The sequence below is a fragment of the Mesocricetus auratus genome, unplaced genomic scaffold (genome assembly GCF_017639785.1).
Source record: "Mesocricetus auratus isolate SY011 unplaced genomic scaffold, BCM_Maur_2.0 Super-Scaffold_100020, whole genome shotgun sequence".
Lineage (NCBI taxonomy): Eukaryota > Metazoa > Chordata > Mammalia > Rodentia > Cricetidae > Mesocricetus > Mesocricetus auratus.
In genome coordinates this window covers 26664236-26689650 of record NW_024429201.1, presented here as the reverse complement: position 1 = coordinate 26689650, position 25415 = coordinate 26664236, and the positions used below count along the sequence as shown (strand labels likewise).

At 43.2% G+C, this 25415-nt stretch overlaps 1 protein-coding gene across 5 annotated transcripts in view; it reads right to left on the bottom strand.

The window, feature by feature from the left end:
- The window catches only part of Rasgrf2 (Ras protein specific guanine nucleotide releasing factor 2), a 207761-nt gene extending 182801 nt beyond the window's left edge, over positions 1-24960 (bottom strand). The window contains exon 1 of one of the 5 annotated variants that reach the window (XR_005869851.1): positions 24490-24959. Coding sequence is in view for 4 of the 5 variants with exons in the window: in XM_040728917.1 (XP_040584851.1) it covers positions 24490-24777 (288 nt within the window). In the remaining variant the exon portion in view is untranslated. Of the gene's footprint in view, positions 1-24489 lie in introns of all 5 variants that reach the window. The other 4 variants (XM_040728917.1, XM_040728916.1, XM_013126287.3 and 1 more) reach the window with 4 other exon arrangements.
- Between the last annotated feature and the right edge of the window lie 455 nt (positions 24961-25415).

Below are 25415 nucleotides of genomic sequence, written 5' to 3'. Positions count from 1 at the left end.
TAATTTTCGCTGGCTTCAATTTAGTTAGTAAATTTTAAATTCATTAGAGTAAGTCATATACATATAAGCTATGCATATTTTTGCTCTATTTTCCTTTTCTATATTTTTATGCCCAAACCACGTACCTTTAGGTTAAACACTGCTCACTTTACACGTGCTTTCTCTTGATCATAGTGTGCTGGTCATTATTTTGTCCACATCACATGAAGTAGAGACACATGGGAAGAGAGAAACTTCAGTTGTGGAATTTCCTCCATCAGATTGGCCTGTGGGCATTTTCTTAACTGCTAATTGATGCAAGAGAGCCCAGCCCACTGTGGCCGATGCCATCCCTGGGTAGGTAGGCCTGGATTGTATAAGACAGCAATGAGAAATCCAAGTTCCCTCGGTGGTCTGTGCTACAGTTTCTGCCTCCAGGTCCCTGCCTTTGTGCCCCTTGGTTAATGGCCTGAAATCTGTAAGCCAAATAAACCTTCCCCTCCCTTAAGCTGTTTTGGCCATGCTTTTTAAACACAGAAACAGGAAAGCAAACTAACACGTGTTATCTCTGTATCCACCCCATAATAACTATCAGTAGGTTTGAATGCTAATATGAACCAAAGTCAACCCTTGAAGCCTCACCATGTTTCTCTTCCCATTACTATTAAGTAGTGCAAAAGCCATCCTAGCATAGGCTACATACCTCAACCACTTAGCAATGACTTAATTCAGTAAGGCGCCAATATTTACCGCCAACCTGTACAGGCTGCTGCTGAGAACACAACACGACCTAGAAGGAAAACTAAGACACAGTCTCTGGCTACATTGAATAAATATGTACATGAAATTGACAAACAAAACATATACATAAAACATTGATTTTTAAGATACCTATAAGCAAAAAGAAAATGCAATGTTGTGTAACTGAGCTAAAGAGAAGGATGACAGGAAGTGACATGGAGATGGTCCCTAAGATAGCTTTTTAAGGAAACACGCCTTAGGGTGGCAGGAAAATGGGAGGAAAGAGAAAGATTTTCACATTGTGACTTTTAAATAAAAAGAGAGGTGAAAGTCTCAGAAGTGCTGGCAATTGGAAAATACAATGTATTTCACAAAATATTTCAGTTCCTATGAAGCTGTGGTGCGTTATTTCACAGTGGTTTCCTTTTAACCAAGAATTTGTTTTAGGTTCTTCTGTCTTCTTGGCTTCCTTTTGTCTCTGTACTTGTACGACCTTCTTAGTGCTTTGAGAAAGATTCTTCTCCCTGCCTGGCCTGCCCTTCTCTAGATTGTAATATCCAAAAGGAAAACAAAGCTAGAAGTGTATGATGTCATCACAAAGCAACCACTGCTTGCTACCAAAGCTGTCTTTTCCAGAGTCTGAGTTCCAAACTCAAATGACTTAGTCTACTTTACTATTTTAAATCAACAGTGGAAAGATCTATACTCTGAACACATGTTTTTTTGTGAGGCCTCGCCAAATTTGATGCTCAGCCTAGGGTGAGGCATGGTTCCTGCCTCCAAAGTCTTCTTATACTATACCATCAAGAGCCAAACCTACCACCAAGACATGGCACATGGCCAGCATGCATCAAATTGGGAGCTTCCATTTCTTGACCATTATAGCTGAGCAATGGGGACTTGACAATGTGTGAGTTTAAGCCAAAGGGCAGTCACAAGGTCACCGTAAATCAAATAGCTTGTGAGCACTGAGCAGGGACCACTAGGACACAGCACACTCTGCAGACTACAGACTAATGTCATATAGAAAAGGAAACTTTTTTGGCAGCTGCGGGAAACTGGTCAGCATTTTAATCAGAGAAAACAGTTAGGAGTTTTGTAGAAAATGATGGCCAGTTCTGTGTGGTGTTACCAGGCCCCACACAAGGAAACAGTGGAAATAAATGGGCCTGACCACTGAAAGTTCCAGTGTCCTGAAAACAGAGCAGAGGACATGGCCGTTGCCAGGAGCCAACAGTAGATACTGAAGAGGAAATGATTGTGATGCCACTGATGAGGAAGCAAGTGTGATACCCAGGATGGATAGGAAAGGAGACACAGAGGCTACTTACAAGTTCAAGCAGTAAGGGGGTTAGGTCTAAAACCCAGGACAAATGGCTAACTGAGGCGCCCATTTAACATACGAAAATGGGACCTGGCCACTAGGTTCTCCATTGTCCCTCAGTCTGTACCTGTTACAGGGTCCATGCCCTTCCCTATATAACCCAGCCATTTTGGTTACCCGTCCTTTTGTCTACCCTTTACTCTCTGGCTCTCCCCTTACTCCTCACATAGCCTGGCTCAGAGTCATGTTCACTCTGGACCCTTCTCTGGCTATTCTCTCCATTTTATCTATAATAAAGCTCTACCATACTTAGGAGCAGTCAAGTTTTTCCTTTTTTTTTTTGTTCTCTTTTTTTCATTCAAAGTGGATTTGCACTCAAGCATGGAGAGTGAGAGACAAGGGCAGCTTCCAAGACCAGTCACGAACCAAACCAGAACTTTCGGAGTCATGAAGTATCAGCGGATGCATAATTAGTTACTTTGAGAATAAAACCCAAGTGAAAGCCCAAGATTCATTGTACACACAGCCTGCAGAGAAACCCATAAAATGTTTCAAATTATTTTGTCAGTAAAGCTAAGTTTCATCTTGTGTGGTTGGTGTCTTCTGTTTATGTGAGCAAGACTCACATTTCAGCTTTGGGTATTCAGCTGAGGGATGCTGATCCCCCAGCAGATTTCTCTTAGAAGCCATGGTTTGAGTTCTCCCAGGATGGTGATACTGGGTTTCCATATGTCTCACAAAACATCGGGCATGTTTGAACATGCCTTTCCTACTTTCCTTCTTCCAGGGCACCTTGTTATAGCTAAAGATACCAAAACAAGTATGGTGGCAACCCTGTGATAATCAGGGAGAGCAGAAGATTGTAGAAGACAGACAGAAGCACAGATGCCACACTCACCACACTCTGGTGTTGTCGAAGGTGTGGACGCAAGAAATGGGTGCACAGAGGTGTGTGTCAGGCTGGGGGACTGCAATGGAGGTGACGACATTTAAATCTGAAGGTGTTATTAATCTAAAGGACCTCTGTGCTGGAGTGTGCATGCACACACACTTGTACAGTGACCTTTTCATTGAGCGGAAACTTACATGAATTCTAACATATCCTTTCAACTCTAGAGCCTGGGATGAAATTCTGTGTGATGTTGTGCATGGTAAAGGTAAAAGCTCATCGTGGACCTCAGCTTGCTGGCTGGTGCGCATCTACCAACTCCTAGGATGAAAGTAATTTTCTTACCTTTTCAATGTTCAGTGGTTGAACAGGTTAAACAGACCTTTTGCATTGAGCAAATAAAATGGCCATAAAAGGGGGGGGGGTCACATGCAAAGATCTGCTGGAGTCAGCCCATGACTGTTTACTGATCGTGACAAGGCCCTCTGCTTTGAGCTGATCATACTTCACACTACTTTCTGTGGCCTTAGGTCACTTTCAAACAATTTTCCCATTGGCAAAAGTTCCCACAGTACTCCACCCCTCCACATCCTTCCTGTACTGGACCGCTTAAAAATAACTCGAAAATTCAGGAAACTATTTCAATGTGAGAATCACTGGCCATCACTGTTGTAATAAGATGGAGAATCCAGGGTAGGGTTGACCAGGCTTCTAAATTAAAACTGTGTCTTTTAAATACTATACCTTCACTTCTTAGCCACCAAAAGAGGTTTGTGCAGTATGTGACTTATTTGGCAGAAAATATTCTTTACCTAATGGCTCCAAATTATGTCACAATAAAATTTATTTTTATGCATTTACATGCAACAAAATTATCCTCTTTTGAATTGTGAGCATTTTGTGCAGCTGCTTTATGAGTAGGTTAGTGCTGGGTTAAATAATCATTCGATTGATTATGTAAATATATGCTATAATAGAAACAGATGTGGAAACAAACATGCACAAATTAAAGTAGCAAAAAAAACTTCCCACTCAATAGAGATAGCCAATATGTCAATATGGACAGCCAGAAGTAGTTTCTGCGGGAACTTCTAAAAGCAAAATGCACATATCTCTCCTCAAATACAGATACACAAATATCCTTTGATGACCATTTGCTGCCATTTATATTTTCACTATAATCAGATAAAGATGTCATGTTTGAATTAACCAACCTTTACCCCTGGATATGTATTAGTTTATTACCACAAACTTCTGAGATAATTCATGCACAAAGGTAAAAGTTTATAGCTTTAGCATTCCAGCCCAGGGTTGGCTGCTTGTGATGCGGCTGAGGCCCTGGTGGGGCATTGAGTAACTATGACAGGGACCTGTATGGGAGCCAAATCTGTTCATATCACAAGCCAGAGATTTAAAGAAGAAAAAAAAACAGAAGAAGGAGAAGGGGGAGAAGAAGAGGAAGAAGGGAAAAGGAAGGAAGGGAGGGAGGGAGGGAAGGAGGGAGGGAGGGACGGAGGACAAGGACCGAGGAGGAGGAGGGGGAGGATGCAGTATTGTACCAGTGCCATTGGTAACCAACCCTGGATATAACGCCAATGCCTGCTGTGGTTTGATGTCCACCCCACCCACATTTTAAAGATCCTACAATCCCCCAAGGGCTCTACATTGCCCCTTAAAGACTCCACTTCCAAATGCCATCACCCTGTGTCCAAGTCTTTAAAATGTGGGTGGGTGCCAAGCCTGTGCCTTCCGAGAAGCACCCAGACTTATTCAGGAGGCTCCTGAGGGGGGAAAATACCTCAGTGGATGATGGACTAGAATTCGGCCTTATAGTTCAGCACTGGGCAAGAGAAATAGAATATACACCACAAAGGCCAGCCGCATATGTAACTTTAAATTTGCAAGTAAGTAAGTATATACAGGCATACCTCATTTTGGACCAGTCATGTTTTCAGTGCACACGTTCAGTGCCTGGTGGGTACTACAAAGAACAGGGTGTTTAAAAGGCAGAGGCTGGACATTTTTTATGTAAAAAGTAAAATGACCAATATTCCAGACTACAGCCCTTAAAGAAAAGCTGAAGATGTTATCAGGTAATTTTATGTTTTGGGGGATGAGCAACTTTGCACTGGGAACAGCTCTGTACCCAGGTTCCCAGCTGGAGACAGACCTAGGATGGAGAGTGACTGTCTCAAGGACAGGCAGGACTGCTGTCCCAGTTGTACCTGGAGCCCAGTGTCCTCGTCTCTTCCCCTGGAAGTTCAAGTCATCACAACTTAGGAAAGTGGCCAGAAACTGTAACTCTTCTGGAGACTGCACAGCCTAGCACCCTGAAGTTGCTGTAGCACCCTGAAGTTGCTGAGGACAAAAGCAAGCCAAGACCAGTGGACGAAGAGTCGGGCCCGTGGAGCACGGACAGGATGCATCTGTGCCCACCTGGTGTCGCCTGCTCATCCCTCTCACCAAGGGGCAGACCCAGCTCTGGGAGTGAACCAAGAAAGGGACAGCTAAAAAGGCATTTCAATAGTCGCGACTCTGAGGAGTATCCCAGCCACAAAACCCAGTCACTGGTATATCCCAGCTCTCCTCCCTCCTCTGTATTTTTGAAAGTCACAACTAACCAGTAGCACCAAAGTATAGAGATAAATGCTCCTTAGCATATGACACACTTTCAGAGGCGCTACTCTGAAACACTGCAAACTTGGCAGCACCTTGTTTGAGATCAGGAAAAGTTCCCTGCCATAATCTGTAGTAATGATGGGGTCAAGCTCTCCCCCACCTCTACCTCACCACCTTTACCCAAACCACCTCTACCTCACCACCTTTACCCAAACCACCTCTACCTCACCACCTTTACCCAAACACTATTTCTCAAGCTGAACTTAAGTGGCCCCACGTAAGGCAAACTGAGGCTAGCCTTGTCTTCCTCCTGTGAGTTGAACTTGGTTTCTCTATTAAGGACTGCCGCAGGCACTCTTGAAGCCCTCAGGGAACACAAAGCAGGAAAAAACCTTTCCCTGATAGAACACGGACAGTCCTTACCAAGCCTCTTGGGACATTGGAGGATGCCTTCTAATACATCACCTCATCTCCTCTGTCATCAGGGACGACGAGACATCAGGGACAAGACCTTGAAATTGTCCCACAAACCTCAATATAGCACTTAATATTCAGAAATTCTCAAAACCTGCTAAATGAAAACAATGGGGGATGCATGTGATGGTGCTTTGTTTATGATATAACACATTAGGCTTGTCTGAGGACCAGAGAAGCAAAGCGGCCAGCCACTAGAGAGTTCTCACCTCTAACAGTGCTCCGACTGAAGGGATGACCGTATCCTCCTATTGCATCTCCAAACTGCGCTGCTCCTCAGCCGCCTTCAAAGGCTGGCAAACTCCATCAATACTTGTCCTCCTTTATCATTGTTGCTTTAGCACTCCACCGTTAGCAATGTAATTCATAACCAAATTCCTACTTCCTTTTATAATACGCTTTACCTTTCACGTTTTCTTTAAATGAAAATGGAGTATGTAGCACAAAAAATAAAAGACCCAGAGACAGATATTGGGATCCAAACTTGAAGCTGAAGATCAGAAAAGCAAAGCAGGGGGCCACTAGTTCTTACTACTCAGGCTGAATGGGCCTCTTCTCAGCTGGCTGAAGAATCCTGTGATGGAATGTCTTCCTCTCCTCAGTGTGACTGGAGAATGAATGCTCAGTACTGAGACCTTGCTCCTGTCTTATATACCTCTCTAATGCTGGGATTAAAGGCGTGTGATCCCAGGTGCTGAGATCATCTCTGTGTGAGCTGTTTCTCTTTAGGATTGGATCAATCTTGTGTAGCTCTGGGTGGCCTTGGACTCACAGAGATCCATCTATCTCTTAATGCTGAGTCCTAGGATTAAAGGTGTGTACCACCACCTCCTGGCTTCTGGCTGCTGGGATTAAAAGTGGGTGCCTTGTTTCCATGGCTTGTGGCTGACTTTGCTTTCTGAATCCTCAGGCAAGCTTTAATAAATCATAAATAATATATTACCACAGTGTCTTTTGAAAGACACATTCTTTTCACAAGGCTACATTGAAACTACATAGACTCTACTTTTTAAAAATAAGTTACTTTTTATATGCAAAAGAGAATGTCTGGAATACCTCGACTTTGGTTACTAAAACACTGCTGTGTTTAGACACACATGCAAATGCAAGCACATACATGCCCATGTACACACAGCAGCAACAGCAACAATCAATAGTCCTTGTCCTAAGAAAGCCTCTTTTCCTCCCATGGGTGCCACGTGCTCAGCTGAGAACACTATTCAAGAGTCTAAGGATAGGTCCTAAAGCTATGAGGGAATACAGGTGCCATAAATTCCAAAGTACACCATGACACTGTGGTTTGAGACCTCCAAAGTATTTGCACAAGACTATAAGGATTCAATGTTTTCTAGTAACACTCTCCTAAAAACTAAATTCATGCTGTACTATCAATTAAGCAATAAAACACCCAATGTGGTTAACAATAATAACTGCAGAAGTCTAAACTCTAAAATGGAAGGTTTTCACTTCTGTACAGCAACTATGAAAGTAACTCATCTTGACTTATTTGGGCCACAGTAACAGGGTCAACATACACACAACCTCAAAACTAAAGGCTGTTAGATAAGTGTGAGAAGGAAATTACAAGGTGTCGAGAAAACACTTGCCTGAACTTCACCGTGAAGTCACTACCTGGACCCCAAGGAGTTTGGAGATGTGCTCGCAGGTAGCGTGGTGGGAGGCTCTGGGAAACCCCACCTCTCTGCTGCAAAGGTAGAGACAACAGGGGGCACCCCCATTCCACCCAAGACCCTGGACCATTTCCAGACAAACTTTAGAAAGCACCCTTTTTCTACTTCACAGTGGTGTGGAAATTTTAACATAGCAGATCCGGTGGCACTCCTTTAGCGTCCTGCCTGCAACTAAGATAAACTTCAGCATCACAAGCCACATGGAAAGCTGTGATGGGGACAGCAGGTGGGGCTGGGTGGGAAGGACCACAAATTTAAGGGCAAGGCAGCTGTTATCAGCATTAGATAGAGGAAGGAAAGTTTGGATCTTCTGACCCAGGCAACTCTCGTTGCTCTGGTCTTTCAGAATCACAAAGGTGACATAATCTATTCTAAGGATGGGCTAACTAAAATACCAACTGTCAAGCTTATCATTCTTTAACCACAGTGGGAAAATCTGAGAAAAGAAAAAGGCACTCCCAAATGAGTAAACACTGGCCTTGTATAAAGAACCAGCCCTAGTGCCTGAGTTCCACTGAGCAGCTTTCGTACCCAGAAGAGCTACCGATGAAGGCAACCTTGGGTAAGGTTGGCTGCTAGGAATGTCGGCTCTTAGAGTGAGCACAACAGAGCCAAGCATTGAGTTTTCTCCTTTCTCATGTGGCCATGATATTCGGTCTTTAGATTCACTTGTGAAAAAGTCAAAGTTTGTAGACTACGCCAACACACAGGTAGAAAAGTTACTTGAAAACAAATAAATGCCAACTAACTCTTGTCTAGAGCTGCACATTTGTTTCTAAGATGGTGTAATGAAATGCATCCCAAGTTAGCAGAAACATTTAGGATAAGAGTTACTAAAACAAATTACACGGTGGTTAAAACAGAACTTGAAATATTAAAACACAGGTGTTGCTAGCAGTATGGTAACTTTGAACATTTCCACCCTGTGCATCCAAATGGAGCTCTCTGGTAAGTCTTGGGCACTTCAACCAATCTTGAACATCAGCAAAGGGATTTAAGCAATTATATTTGGTCATATCTATTCCTGTATACTAACTCTAAACAGAAACGTGTTTTATGTTGGGCATTCAACCAGTTGCCGAAACTACTTCTTTAGGCTGTGGGGATGCGGCACTTGCTCAAGCGAAGCTGTGAATTTGAACCACCAAACAAAGCGGAAACTATCATGGAATCCAAGGGAAGTGGGTATTAAGTAAAACAATTCTTAAGCATTCGAGAAGCCGCTCTTCTGAGAATGGCTAAAGGGGAGACCAGCAGGGACAGGGCTCAGCAAGGGGAGCATGTGTTCGGCAGGGACAGCCTTGGGTTTCAACCCCAGAGCTACAGAAGATAAACAGGAGATTCGCACTTCTCACATTACCCTTTGTTCACGTGTTTACATGGCTCTACCAACCCTGCCAACTACTCACAAAAGTCCTCTGAATTCTCCTTGAAGTATTGTATACAATAGGAAGACAAAATATTATAGTATGAAAGCAAACTAACGTTCCTCTATGGATGAGTGCTTATTATATATCTGCACGGTAGAAATTATGCTGTAACATCATCACAAACTGTAGTCATGAGATAGTTACTGTATGCTCTTACTATAATGTTCAGGACAAAATCAGTATACCATAAAAAGTATACAATTTCTGCAGAAAATACAATTCCAACTATGACCCCTTTTCAAATGTCTGTGCATTATATAGACACTCAGAAAAATGCCTGTGAGGGAAAGTCCATAACTCAATACACAGTTTTCTCCAAAGGATGGAATCTCAGGAGATTTAACGATCTTCCTCTGTAACTCTCTGTGATTTTCAAATTTTCCCAAATGAATGCTGCTTTATAAATGGAACCGTGATTTTTTTTAAAAAATGTTCTGATAGGATGGTATTCCATCCCAATGAAAGAAAAGTATAGAAGTCTTAGTAGATGCACATCATTTTTCCCTTTCCATGTACAGTGTTGACATTCTCAGCAAAATAAATTCTACTGTTGAAACACAAATACCAATTTGCCACTTGTTTAAATAAAATGTTAAGTCTTACTTTAATACATGTAATATGCTTATCACAGTCAGGAAGGTCTATACACCAGAAAGAATTCATACAACAAAGATTGACTACCCAGTGGCATGGCCTTTCAGGTAAATGATCCTGCATTTCATAAAAGTATTATTCCCCATAACATATGAGAGAAGAATAAAAAAATAAGTGCTCTTCCAACTTCTCATCAAGGAGCTCACCATAAATTCCACATTCTCAACAAAGCTGTGAAGGTGTTCATAAAGAAAGGAGCTGAGCTGTCTCCTCCCCAAAGTCAACAAGAAAATATATATAGATGATGATGACAGATAGATATACAATAAATGGATAGATACAAACATGATAGATAGATAAATAATACATACATAAAAACATACATACATGATGGATAGATAGGTGGATGAATAGATAGATGGTACATACATACATGATAGATGGATAGATAGTGGATGCATAGATACATACATGCATGCATACATACATACATACTTGAAGGATGGATAGATAGATGATAGATAGATAGACAGACAGACAGACAGACAGTCAGATAGATAGATAGAAAATCTGTTAAGAGCCTTCTGAGATGACAGAAGGTGCTGATTTCTGCATCTTTGGTACCAAGCACCTCGGGCGCTGGGCAAGCACCATGAAGGAAGCCTGAACTACAAGTCCAGACAGTGTGGTTCCCCAGAGACTGGCACCCAGCCCTCATTCCCTCAGTGCCCTGACTCTCAGGACCTTGGCCTGGCATAGAAACTGCAGATGTCTGTAAAGTAGCTTAAGGCTAAATAGAAGACCACAGACAGTTTTGCTTAACTGGTGTGCTTTCAGGAATGTAGGGCAGAAACAGCAGCCTATGCAATGGGCTTAATGAAAGAGGCCAGAACAGACCAAGCAGTGTTCTATTCTAACTGCAAACATGCCCTGTTCAGACTAAGAAGAATATGCCTTGAAACAAAAGTTTTTCCTCCACATCATAGATTTCTCAGGCTCAGCAAATACTGGAAGAAGCCTGAGTCCTAGACACCAGGCTTGTTACCCAGTCAAAGTCTGTCCTGGATGAAGTACTAAACTGACCTCTAAGCTCAGCATCCCCATCTGCAAAGGAAACAGGCATCTCAAGGCTGCAAAGACTCAGGGATGCAATGTTTATAAAGCACTTACGTCATTGCTAACCCACATTAGCAGGAAGTTAAGGGTGGTTGGACTGGCATGACGGCTCCCCAGCAGGTAAGGACCTGAGTTTAGATCCCAGCATCCAGGTAAAAAGCTGGGCACCAGCATCTCAGCAGTGAAGGGCAGGGACTGGTGCATCCCTGGAGCTCACTAGCCACCCAAGCTAGCCCCACTGTCCAGCTCCAGGTTCAGTAAGAGAAGCTGTCTCAAAAAAGAAGGTGGAGAGTAATTGAGGAAGACACCTGTGTAGACTGGTTTTATGTCAACTTGACACCAGGTAAGGTCATCAGAGAAGAGGGAACCTCAACTAAGAAAATGCCTCCATAAGATCGAGCTGTAGGCAAGCCTGGAGGACATTGTCTTAATTTGTGATTGATAGGGGAGGGCCAAGCCCTTTGTGGGTGATAGCATCTCTTGGCTGGTGGTCCTGGGTTCTATAAGAAATCAGACTGAGCAAACCATGAGGAGCAGGCCAGGAAGCAGCACCTTCTATGGCCTCTCCTCAGCTCTTGCCTCCAGTTTGAGTTCCTGTCCTGATTTCCTTCAGTGATGAACAGTGATATGGAAGTGTAAGCTAAATAAACCCTCTCCTCCCCAAGTAGCTTTGGTCATGGGGTTTCATCACAGCAGTAGGAACCCTGACTAAGACACTACCTGACATCAACCTCTGGTATTGTCTTATGTACATGCACCCTCATATACATGTACATGAACACATACCCATAATTAATTAACCAATTAACTGATTCTTAGAATATAGTGTAATACAAAACAATTTTCGTTTGAAAACTGAGAAGCTAGGATTCCTAAACCAAATTATTATTTTGTTCTACTTCCTAAGAAGAAAAGAATTGATTTAGGTGTACAGAAAAATAAATGTTTTAAATTAAATGCTCATTGACTAAAGTAGATGATAAACAGAGAGCCTTCCCAGTATCCAGGTATAAGAAATTTTCTTTTTTTTTAAAAAAAGTGTAAACTCAGCAAAGAATGGGCTGGCAAAACCAGCAGAGACAGCTGATCCGAACAGGGGAGAGCTCTTGGACCCCAGACCGACAGCTGGGAGGCCAGCATGGGACCGATCCAGACCCCCTGAATGTGAGAGTCAATGAGGAGGCCTGGGCTGCCTATGGGGTCCTGAGCAGTGGATCAGTGTTTATCCCTCGAATACTAACAGACATTGTGTGTCCATAACACAAAGAGGGTTGCTCTCTCTGCCTGGACTCTTAGGGAAGTGCCTGGACCCTACCCTGAATGAAATGATAGACTCTAGATATCCCCTATGCGGAAGGAATTGGCAATAGGGTGGGAGGATGGGGGGAATGGCGGGGGTGGGTGCAGGAGGAGGGGAGGGAGAGGGAACTGGGATTGACACGTAAAGCAAGCTAATTAAAATAAAAAATGTTTAAAAAAGTGTAAATTCAATGTGTGGGGACTTGATAATGGTCGTACCATAGACCTTCAAGATCCTCATGGTCCATGAAATTTATAAAGGTAAATACTTATAATATTGTAACTGCAGAATGATCTTTCTGCTTTATTTTGCACAAAACGTATAATGTTCAAAGATACTCAGGGGTAGATTGATAAATTTGGTTTCTTATTTGTTTACAGTTATTGAATTGTGGGTAATAAGCAGGTATGTTTTGAGAAGGGGAAAAATAAAACAACTTCTCCATTCTCCTCAGGGAGCGTCACACAAGTTTGCACCACCATAAAATAACTATTTGTCAGAGTCAGAGGTACTGAGTGACTTCAAGGGAACTGTCTTCCAGACACAACAGGAGTGATACACACGTGCACTTACAGAGACTGTGACAGTGTGCACAGGACTGTCACAGGTTCAAACCACACAAATCCCAGCTCCGAGAAGGTGAAGCGGGCACAAAGTCTCAGCTCTATTAGTAATTCGTGTCTGCTGAGAAAGGGAAAAGGGTTTTCTCCAACGGAGTGACACTGGGCATAGCTATCAAATTCCAGGTCAAGGCCCAAATCCAGGGGTAGCTGACCAACACAAAAACAGACCAAGTGTTGTTTGTAGCTTTTTGTTTTGTTTTGCTTTGTTGGAGTTTTGTTGGTTTAGATTGTGGGTTTTGTGGGAGATGATGTTGACAGAGAGAAAGAACATGAAATTAGGTGGGAAGACTCTAGGAGGAGCTGGGGGAAGGGAAATAAAATCATCACAAATACAGTATATAAAAAGTTTTTAAACAATAATTTTTAAAAAAGACAAAAATGATTGATAAGTGTTAACATCCAAGTATCTTATTGCCGACAAACCTCCCCTCCCTACACACTAATAATAATTTACAAGCTGAAAACGATACAAAAGAAGCAGTATTTGAAATTATCACTGAGCTAACAAAACAGCCTACGACTAAGAAACAAATACCCCAGAGTAGGGAGCAGTAAGTCTGGGGTCTGGGAAGTTTCCTCCCTCCCAGCATTTTCCAGTATGCAAACTATAAAGAGCCAAGAGCTTGAGAAGCTTAGTGGAAAGCCGCAGCTATAGCACAGACTGAGAGGCGACTCCGGGGCCCTTGTAAGGGGCAGGCGAGACTAGCAGTGAAGAGATGCACAAACGTCCCTGAGTTCTGGAGAGGACGGCGGACGCACTGTACTTCAGAAACCGGGGCAAACTGTCAGTAAAGCCCTTGCAAAGCCTGAACCCTGGCTGACCAGCCCAATCCCAGCATGGATTAATGCAATGCCCAGACACTAATGCCTGCAAGGAAGCAAAAGTAAATCCCCTCCGAAAGAAAATAACATCATCAGGGGCTCAAATCGCTTCGATTTCTCCCGCACAATGTCCAGCATCCAATCGAATTTGCCAGGCATGCAGGCAACCTTGCTGCTGCTGAGTCTTGTTAAAACTGACCCACAGAGACCCTGGGCCTCTCTGAGTGGAGATTGCTGCTTTAGGATAGTTACTAGAAGGTGAGAGGAGAGAAAGTGTGTGTGTGTGTGTGTGTGTGTGTGTGTGTGTGTGTGTGTGTGTATGTGTGTGTGTGTGTATTCAGGGGTGTACCTGGTCTGGGCCCAAGCTTGACATTTGAAAAAGTAGTAATCTGGGCACAGTAACAAGTGTCTATAATCCCAACTATTGGTAGGCTGAAGCGGGAAGATCACAAGTCCAATACCAGCCTAAAAATGTAGCAAGGCCAGACTCAAAAGACAAAACAAATAAACAAACAAAAAACTAACAGTACCAGTGTCCTGTGGAGACTTTAATTTCTCATTCTACTACCCGAAGCTCAGTAAGGTTCTTGACACAGAACCTGACTCCCCAAAAGCCTAGTAGTCCAGGTCTGGAGCACAGACATAGATGTCCCCAGTCAAGACTTGGTCTCCAGGGGGACCGACTAGCCCCAAGCTGCAGGTCAAATCTCATCATTTCTGAAGCCGTGGCTAGCAATCCACGTACCCTAGGGACTCCCAACAAACACCCACCCATCTGTTTCACAAAGGGATGGACCACATCGGAAGAAGTATAGCCCTTCTTGCTTATGACAGGTGGGTGACATTAAGCCTTTGAACTCCTCTGGGAACTAATGGTGCTCTCGTCACCATCAATAGTCCACCGGGTTACTGGCCAGCTGTCTCCAGCTACTTCTGTAGTCCATGAACTAAGATGTGTGCCCAACAACAGACTGATTGGCATTTATATCCCCATCTCCTCATCCATTGGAAAGCAGCTTGGCCACCAGATCACCCTTCTTGGCCACTTTCTACGTGACAATCAAAACAAGTGAGGTGGGGAAAACAACTTTAAGATGCTACAGAGTGTGGCACAGACCCAGGTTGAAAGCCACAGATTCCGCTTCCACTTGGTCAGACCCCAGACTTTGCCTTTTCCCAGCAGCTCCAGTCTGATTGTCAGCACGGTGACTGGGGGGCCTCGGGGTGTAAAACTTAATTCTGATTCCATTTCATAAAGTGCCCTTGTGCATCCTGCGAGGGCCTTTCCACATGAAAGGTAGGCATACGCAAAGGATGGTTTAGCAGAAGGTGAAGCTGAACTTGGTGGCATGGACTGCCTGGCTTTGTATAGGTGGAGAAAGAGGACTGACCCAGCTTCCAGGGAGGCAACGCCTTAGACACCAGGAGGGTGAAGGAGAGAGCATAAGAACTGTCTCGCTTTGCAGAATCACACTTAGCCCTTCCTACGAGTGGAAAACATCCTATTGTGACAACTTCCAACCACCATTTGCACACTCCACTTAACTTAGTATTGTGTCTTCTGAGATTTACCTGATTATTTAGACACAGTTTGACACAACACAGCAGAGGATGCCCCAGAACTTGCAACTTCTATCTAAGGCAACTCCAGATATGGTCTTATGATTATATTCAGATCATGGACAGACAAAATGTCACTAAAAAAAGTACACAGAATTTGGACTACATTGAAGTTTATTACTTCTATTCCCCTAATGATACCATTGAGACAATAGAAAGTTAAGACATAGTAGAAGATGGTGTTTTCATTACACATAGCTGACAATGAATTCATATCTTCACAGACAGTAGGATAAACTGCATGTACTTCTGATAGTCAATATTTTCATATATAAAAATGGCAGATCATATAGCTTAACATGATACTTAGACTCTTAGAAATCGACTCAATAAAAACTGGGTAAAGTATGAACAGGTAGTAAGCATCCAAAGGGTTTTCAGCCTTGTTTTTTAGAACAATGTCACTCTATGTAGTCTAAGCTGACCCTAAACATGTGGCAATCATGCCTTGGTGTGTTGTGATTACAGACATGAGCCACTGTGCCAGCATCAGCCTCATTATTTATCAGGTAAATTTACCTGAAAATGAGACATTACTATATGTTTACCCCTAGAGAGATTGCAAACAAAGTCCACAAGAATGTACATAAACCTATGTACAGCTGGTGGGAGGGCAGCAATAGAAACAGACATTCTGGAAGTTAAGCAATAAAAATAAAGCTAAATATTCAGATATTTAGCTAATCATGCTTTATAAGCCAATGCTTTTATTCTGTGCGTGTCTGCCCAACAGAAATGCACACATGCATGTACATGTTTCAAACACCTGCATATGGATTTCCATAGCATAACTCATGATAGCTCCAACTGGGGAGCATTCTCCATGCTCATCAAAGGCAAGGTGGATAAAGAAACTCTTGTACACACACCCAGCCAGGCGGAGAAGAGCACTGCTATGCCCAGGAACACGGAGGAATCTCTCATATAGGATATTTGGGGGAAAGAAGCCTAACACACAACGCTGCGGCGTGAGTGCACGTGTGTGAAACTCAAAAGCAAGCAGCAGCAGTGGATGCTGTGATGAGGAAAGATGGTGGCCGCCGTGGTGGGCAAGGAGGACGCACGGACATAAGGTTGGTTTCTATGGTTTCTCGTGCGCTGACCACTTGGTCCTAGCCTTAGTCACAAAGATTAATCTATTTTCTGGAGATTCAGAAAGCAGCTCACTTGAGGTTATGCTTGTGTCTGTGTCGGCTGCAGTTTGAAAGCTAGGTCTGGTTTAAATTTATCAGTTAAAGAACACTTAAGTAACTGTTAAATATTAGAAAGTAATGAGTAATTATGACTATGAACCCAAGCACTTCAGAGGGCAGAATAAGAGAAGAGGAAGCAAATCATATTATTATAGAGATCTTGGTGATAACGTGAGGGTGAAAAGTTGCTGCTGGTGGAAGACACTGTGGCTTTTCCTGCTGTGTAATATTAGCATTGGGAACATAGTATTAACTAGCTTGATGAATGCACCCTATACATCAATAATGATGTACGGCACACCCACTAAATTTTCTCCTTGCTGTTCTACGACTAACTCACAGACTGGTGAGAACCCTGTGATTTTTGTTTAAAACAAACATATGAAGTGGGACAGAGTCACTCGCAGTGGAATAAAAGCCTGAATATGAGAGTAAAGGAGCGATGCTGTAGTGAGAAATTCAACAGTTGCAAAAAGACTACGAAGCTGGGCACGGTGGCTCACACCTGGAATCCCAGCACTTGGGAGCCTAAGGCAGAGGAATTTCCTGGAGTCCAAGACTAGCCTGGGCTACCCAATAAACTTCAGGCCAGCCTGAGCTATGACGTGAGAGTTCGTTTTAGAAAACCAAACTACTGAGCTGGTAAAAGTATGGGTATGGCAACTAGAAGTCAGAGACCTTGGGCCATGGGGACACAGAGGCAGTTAATGGCGCTGTGAAGTGTCGGCTAAGAACATTATTCACAGAATAACCAGGTCCTGACACAGGGAGGGAGATACTCCTTCTTGTTCGGGCTTGGGGTATTTGTGCTGTTCCTAGCACTCATACATGACCATTACTTAAGACAACTTGAGTTCACATTTCTCTCCTGCAATCAAAGGCACAAAGCAATCAGCTGTGGGACAGAGCCCTACTAACCCTGGAAAAGACTAGGAGTTCTCACACATGATTAATAATGACTTCACGGCTGCCTTAAAATAGTACTGACTCGGGTGATGATTTTGAAAGATGGAGGAAACACTGCCTGATGGATGGCACCCTCAGTGTTGTAAATCGGCAAAGAATTGAGTGTGGGGATGCATTGGTGGCAATGTTCATGCTTGAGTCTAATGTAAAACCAGAGGACCTTGGCAAATGCAGCTCACTAGAGGGAAGACCCTCCACTGAAAAACAGTTGGTAACTTAAGAGTTCCTTCGTATAGGGCCCAGTCGTGGCCATCCCTTCGTGCCTTGAGCACCTGTAAAAATACTGAGTGCAAACTTTCTATTCCTCCAGGTGTAACAGATTGGAGCTCATCTAAAAACTATCTCCATCACTTTTGTATCCTCATAACAACTGTCTTCAGGTTTTCTTTTATTAATGCATCAAAGAAACAAAAAGATGGCTGCCATTAAATTGATACACATTATCACAAGATGAATCACAAGCTATTTTCTTTTCAAGACAGATCTTTTTAGAATTACATCTACTGCAGTCCCCAGTGCCAAACAAGAGCCACACTAAAGAGGAAATGCTTTTCTATGTGCAAATGAAATAATACAATGTCTGAGACTGGCTTTCAAATAAACTCCCCTCCCCCTCCCCATATACACAGGAGGAGGGGAATGCAACAAATAGGTAATGAAAGCTGGAGATTGTCTAAGCTAAACGATGGTGTTCCATGAACTCTTGTATTCTATGTGTGTCAATTTTTTTTCTTAAGAAGGAAGGAAAACCTCTCTAAAATCATCCTAGTAATGAAAACAAAAAAGAAAATCAAGAAGTAGATGGGAAGGAATGAAACACCAGCTGACAAATATGCTATTTGCCATGTTTGACTCTATGTTAAGGGCTTGGGGACCTAACTACCCATGAAGTCTACGATGGGGGCATTCAGGAACCCCTTCTTCTAGATACTTTCTCAGTCCCATCTTGGTATCACTAAGCTTAGAGAGCGGGTTCAAGGTCATGGGTGTTGTAAGCAGCAGAGCTGAGACCTAAACCTACACTGTTTTAGCCATGAAGAGAATCATACCCAATTCTGCCACCTCGCCTGATGACAATTTTTCTGACATTCTTACAAGTTGTTTTTAATCTATAAAAGTGCCCTCTGCCTCCTGTGTGTCACTGATGCAGTGTCATCTGATTCTGTACTGAGTTATACCACCACAAAAAGCCTTAGATCAAGCTATACTTTCCAATTCCCACACGGCTAGCCAAAAGAGAGCCTGAGGTTTTAAACAGTTGCTCTGATAGGGGTGGGGAGACTAGTCCCATTGTTTATGTTAGTCACATAAATGGCACGGTCTCAGAAACAGTTCAGGAAATGAATCAGGCATTGTCTAAATTGATCACTCTAAACAAAGTAAAGCATTGCAGGAACCCGGTAGCCATGCAATGGACCAGTACCCAGAGTTCCTCCCTCTGGACTGATCCCCACCGTCTTGGTAATGCCTTTTTGTAAGCATGGCCCACACTCATAAGCAAAAGGATGATGTGAGGTTCCACACATTCATTTTCCAAGACAGCTTATCTTGCATCATTTTAGTTGTGTCTTCCCCAGTGACCAAGAAGTCTGCTTCTCATTCGCCTGGTCCAAGTCTACTGCTCTCGGTAGACCTCCTCAACTTCTGCATCCCATCTTCCAGCAGAGTTCAAAACGAAACAAGTTGGGTAGATACAGATAGACTCAAAGGTCATCAATTTTTTCTGCCTTTTCTCCAAAAGCATTTTGTAGCCATTGTGAGGTTTAAGGAAAATGACTTGTGTCTTTATTTTTAATTGCCTCATGTGTTTTTCAAGTAAAAAGGAAAATCATATGATCATGACCTATCTGCATCTCTGACCCACCTGTGGCAGCAATGTTCTCAACAGGAACAAGGGAAAACACACTGCTTTGTTCCTAAATATGCATGTGATGATATTTTAATTCCTTGGGGAAAATGTCGAAACTGATGTATTTTAACTTCTCAATCAGCTAAAATTTACAAGTTACAAAAGTGAAAAATTTAACAACTGATCTGAAAGAATGCCATGTTTAATCAAGTTCTAACAGTCAAACATTTCACACAGTGCCATGTTCTTTCTTGCATCATCTCGGCTTATATTTAAATACTGGCTGTGATTTTACACTACCATCCTACAACACATCGAGCCTGGGAGACATTCTGAGAAATGAAACATTAGGAGATTTTGCCATTGTGTGAACACTGCCTTTAGTATGCTCATTGGAACTGAGACAGGATGGCCTAGAACACACCAAGGCTAGGAACATAGCCGTGCAACAGAGATAGCTCATCACTGATGGAAAGGTCACAATGTAGCCATGCCACTGAGATAGCCCATCACTGATGGAAAGGTCACAATGTGGTGCATTGCCATCTACAGTTTCAGAGAAGAGTTTCTCCTGTGATTTCCATTCACTACACAGCTGCAGTCATAGAAAATAATGCTTCCCACACTCAGGAAGACTGGATCTGTAACTACACATATTTTTAACTTTTGGAGACAGAGGCTTACTCTGTAATCAAAGTTGCCTTTGATGGAGCTCACAGCAATCCTCCTGCCTCAGCCTCCCAAGTGTTGGGATTATAGAGTGGTTTTCAAACTCACAGTTTTAAGTGTCACTGGCACAAATGAAAATATGCAAACTTCCAATATTTAGAAATGTATAACAAACAGTAATATTCAATAGTCAATGGAAACAAATACAATACACATGTATACATCCCTTTCTTAAAGAGCAAATAAACAGGCATAAAAACATAAAGTCACTTCAAAATTGTGACAATTAGGGCTTAAGACCTGAGTGAAAACTTTGGCCATCTGATTTATTTCATCATAAAGTGTTTTTTTAAAGCTAACTTTTTCTATTCTATAATATTTAAAATTATATTTACTATAGTATGAATATTTTCATCAAGATGGACAAAAATCAACTGGAAAATATCTTCTGCATTAAACAGACAATCTAGTTGTTTTTAACCTCATGTCTTGGAATCAAATATGAAGAGAAAACACTGTCATGCAGCAAATGCTTCCCGCCTTCCCATGGTGTGGTCAGCTGCTACAGATTAAAACCCACAGACTGGTGCAGCTCACAGGACAAATACATTTTACACACCACTAACACCTTGATGGTGAGTTTTCCTGTGCGGTACCCTCAACACTAATTACGATACTCTAAATACTAAAGTAACCAGAGTTAAATAGCTAACACTTGATAATCTACAAGTTCCTTTTTTTTTACTTAATGGAAAAATACTTACAAAATTCAAGTAAAAACTCATCTCTGCCCCCAAATTATATTTTTGAACATTTTATGAATTAGCAAATGTCTTTATTGCATTTTCCTTTGTTTGTGTACAGTAAGAAAAAATGGAAAAGAAACGGTAGAGTTGGGTATTATACCTCTGTTCAACACTGTGAACGGGAAATGAAAATTCCCCTTCAGTCTGCACTCTACAAATAGTTCGGAGCTTGAATACACTTCTACCTAATTCGACAAAATGCTGAAAAATCCCTGCCTTGTCATCAAGTTAGGAAGGTTAAAATGTCTAGCAGTGAGGTGACAGAGATATTACAGAGCCTGTAATCCCTTTAAAATTAAATCAGCACAAATATGACAAGCATGTATAATTCTTTATGCCTCTAAAGCTAAGGATACCCATCCCCCACCCACCCTGGACCAAGCAAGGGAAACTAGGCTGAATACAACAGCAGACGAAGAAGAAGAAAGACAGTCTCCTTACTACACATCTTTCCTGCCTCAGGCAAGACACATGTGACTACTTAAGTAGACCAGAGGAACTGGGTTGTACTCTGACCCTAAGTGCAAACACTCACAAAGATCTCTCCACTGAAGTGAAGGAATGTCACATCAAATTGGTTGTTTGAAAATCAACCTCACTTTTCTTTGAGCATGTGATGACCTGTAGTTGTGTTTCTCAAGACTCAACAACAATCATTTGACTAGTTTTTAAATAAGAATGAACAAAACAGTGGGTCATACATTATACCTCCAACTCCTATCTCAAGCAGATTTTTGTTTTTGTTTGCCTTTTTTAAAATTTGAGATCAGTGAATTTAAGTACAGCCTCCCCAGCAAAGCTCTCTTCAACATGTTTAATCTTCGTATCTGGAGGTGGGCTTTTCTCCTGTCTAGAAAATGAAAAAATGAAGTAATGAGAACGATGAAGAGGAAGACATCTCTAAGAGCTGAAGAGAGAGTCAAGTTAGACAAGATGGTAGATGATCTCAAGTCAGAACAGGGCGCACAGAACATGCTTGCAAAAGAGGGGAAGTTTCTCACTTGCCCTAAGTGGAGCTTTCTTGGGAAGAGATACAGCCTGATACATATTTGAAAAAAGAAACATTCTTTTGGAGGCAATGAATCACTTTAATAGTTTTTAAACAGATTCATTTGATTATGTCATCATTATTGTTCTAAAGAAATAGCCACTGTGGAAATGCTGAGAAGACAGTCAGTCTAGCACTATCCCAAGAATTTACCAGAGAAAAATCCTGGAACACCATGAACTCAGTGAGGCAGCACAAATATCCCTTCAACCTAGTATACTTGGAAAATAAGCTTATTTGACCAAAAGGAAGGAAAATTCAGCATTTTCTGAATTTTTCTTTCTTTTTGATCAATAAGCTTTATTTGAAATATTATTTAGATAAAGAAAATCAAAGGGTATTTATTCTTATGGCTTATCTATAAACATACTGAACTAGAAGTTTAAAGTGATTTGAAAAAGGAATCAAAACTCAACAACAATTAGAGGTGGTTTACAGCAATAATGGGATCATTGCTGTATCACCCAGAGAGATTCCCCCTCTGTGAGAATGGTGATGCCTCTGGCTCAGTGGATGTTGTTCCTTGTAGGTTTGTAAGGCGGCGAACTGATTCTGAGGATGCCCATTTCCGTCATCTTTGTCCTTAGCTTTTCAAAGGCAGTGTTTATTACTATGTATTTGCAGTTCACATCCTCTATATGGCAAAAATGTTGCACTGCTTTTTACAGACTTAGAAACAGATGATCAACAGCATTGGAAAGTGACACAATTAACTGAAGGGAAGCCAACTGCATATACACACTTGGATGGAATGTTTCTCCTTGTTTCTTATTTCCATAGTGTCTCTTCTTAATTCTTCCATCACTTGAGGTAGGAGTGTTCAGGAGAAGCATTACTCAGTTAGGCTAACCCAAGTTGCAACTGTTTCTAACACAGCAAAAACTCTAAAATTCTCCAACTTCAAATCCTTTCTGGATGCTTGCATCATTACATCTCAGTTTTATCTACAAACCCCAAAGGTCCTGATTCCCAACCTCCCAAATTTGCATAAAATGACAAGACCCATAATTCATATGATGCTAAAGAGAAAAATCTTGCATATGATGACCTGTCTAGTACTCCAACTATTGAGGGATTTCACTTCTCTGTTAAGAGTCTATCTTAGGGACAACAGTCCTGAAGATGAATTCCAGATCTTTCCCAGCAGATAAACAATGCTTTGCATACAATGTTCACAGGCTTTGAGTACGAAAGCTTTGAAAACTCAGCTCCAGAGTAACCAAAAAGTGGTGACTCGTGAACTTGAGAATAAATACAAAGGAAACAAAGTTTGGAGTCAAATCAGAGATATGTATTAAAACTATTTTAAAGGACCCTGTTTTATTTTAGACATAATAACACTTAAAATCTTTTTGGGGAGAGGGTTCTTGTGGATCTTCTTACACTCGCCATTCAAAACACACACACACACACACACACACACACACACACTGCTTTAAAAATCTGTTTCCTTAAATCTCTTCTTAGATTCTAGACTGCACACCTTGAATTTTCTCCATTTCTGATACGTGTATCTGCCAGCTTAGAAACTAGTTTCTCAAATGACTTGAAAGCGCCTTCAAAAGTCAAAGGGCATCTTTTTCATTTCAAATTCCTAGCTCTTTTATTCGGTTCAATCACTTATCATTTACCGAAGTTAATGATTGACAGCAAAAAACAAAAACCAATCTTGTGCCCGGTGTGGTTTCAACTCCTCTGAGCTATAAGTTTTGTTTTAAGAGGGCAGAAAAAGTGGGTGGCCATCAGAGCACCGCCCCATTGCTTCTGCCGCAGGCTCGGTGGTTTGCAGCAGCAGCAGTCTGACTTGCACGGAAAATTCAGCCTAGGAAATGTTTCTGCAACAGCAAAGGCAATCAGCCTCTCATTCCCCACCCCACACAGCTTCTCTGGCTTCCAAGGTCTGGGGTATAGAAACAAAGAGAAAACATTTTGGCTGAATAAAATCATTCTCCTTTAACTTTAATAAGTAAACGACATTTGGAATCTATGTTCTTATTTGCAGGAATGGGGATTCAGAGGTTAACCGAGTGCCTCCTCCTCGCCTTGAGCATACAACAAAACCCACTAAAATTACGACCTACTACTAAAAGGTTGCATTTACTTTAAAGGACAGAGCGTTCTTTCTTAAAATGACCACGTTTTAAAACATAGCAAGAACTCGGGGACAAATACTAATCCTCGGGAGACAGGTACACATGTGTCTTCATGACTGGCCTCAGTGGTCAAATGCTCGCAAGGGAAAGTGACCTAAACTGCAAAACATGATTGACAAGCACCGCCTTTCTTGGTAGCCTGATTGGTTCCCAGCACCACCGGTGAGCCATCACTTGCCAGTAAAGAACTCTGCCTGTCCCAAGCTAGTAAAAAAGGAAACTTTTCCAAATAAGCTAGTTCGGTCTCGCCGATCTAAATCCAACAGGTGTCAACACACGTCGCCACCGCCACACATCTTTCTGAATGTGGTCTAGAGCAGCATGGGGTGGTTAGCGAAGAAACCAAAAGAATCCGACCTCTAAGAGGATTGTGAAAAACAAAAACAAAACCAGCCTGGTCCCTAGCCCGGCTGATCCCTAGGCGATGGGGTCAAGGAGTGGAGATGGGGAAAATTTCTGCTCACTCCCCGGGATGCGCTTTGCCTCAGGGTCTCAGAGCACTGGCCCTGCGCTGTCCACCCAGCACCACTGTAAGGCAGAGGCGCCTGGGGCTGGGAGGCAGGGAAAAGAGGGTGCGAGGTACCTGCTTGTCCAGGGTGTCCCGGGCGCCTGCTGGTCCCGCGCTGGTCCTGGGTGGTGCGGAGGTCCGCTCGCAGCTGCAACCCTCCAGGAGGTACATGCCCGCCGGGCGGCCGCTCTGCTCTCCCTCGAAGTAAAAGAGCACATTCTGGTAGAGAGCGAACCACTTCTCGTGCCAGCGGCTCGCCTCGGCCGCCTTCTTGCTCAGGAAGCCACGCTTGGTGCCCTCCTTGCGCGCCAGGAAGGCCAGGTACAGGGCGTGCCCCTCGTTGTAGCGCACGCTTTTCTGCATGGCGAGGGCGCGCGGGGAGTGGAGGGGGGAGTTGGGGTCGCAGTCTCAGCCCCGCTGCGGGGCCATCACCGAGTGCTCTCCTGTACCCCGGCCCGCCGCCCAGACCTAGTGCGCCGATCCCGGCTGGGGCACGGTCTCCTCCCCGACCGCGCCCTCTCGGGCACCCGACGCCTCCCGATCTCCGGAAGCCCGGTACCGAGCGGCCCTCCGAGGGCGCCCGTACCCACGCCGCTCCACCCGAAGTTGCGGGAGCTGAGCCCCCAGCGGCGGGCTGCGCTGGGAGGCGCGCAGCAGCCGGAGGACTGTCCCCGGGCAATGCGCTCCGGGAGACAGAAGGTAAAACGTCACGTGGGAGATCAGCTGTAATCGGCTTGGAGACCGATTTAAAGGGTAAAGTCGGCGCGGTGGCGGCCGCGGAGGCGCTGCCTGCTCTCCCCAGCGCGCATCCTTCACTTGCCTGCCAGGACGCTGGCCTCCGCCTCTGCCCAGGCCAACCACCGATGGGGCAGATCGCCCGGGAGGGGCAGGAGCGTGGTGACACCCAGCTGCTCACGGCAGCAACGCGCACAAATATGCTCTCCCATACACGCCATACACGCAGACAAACGCACACTGAACACATGCATAGAGACTAGTAT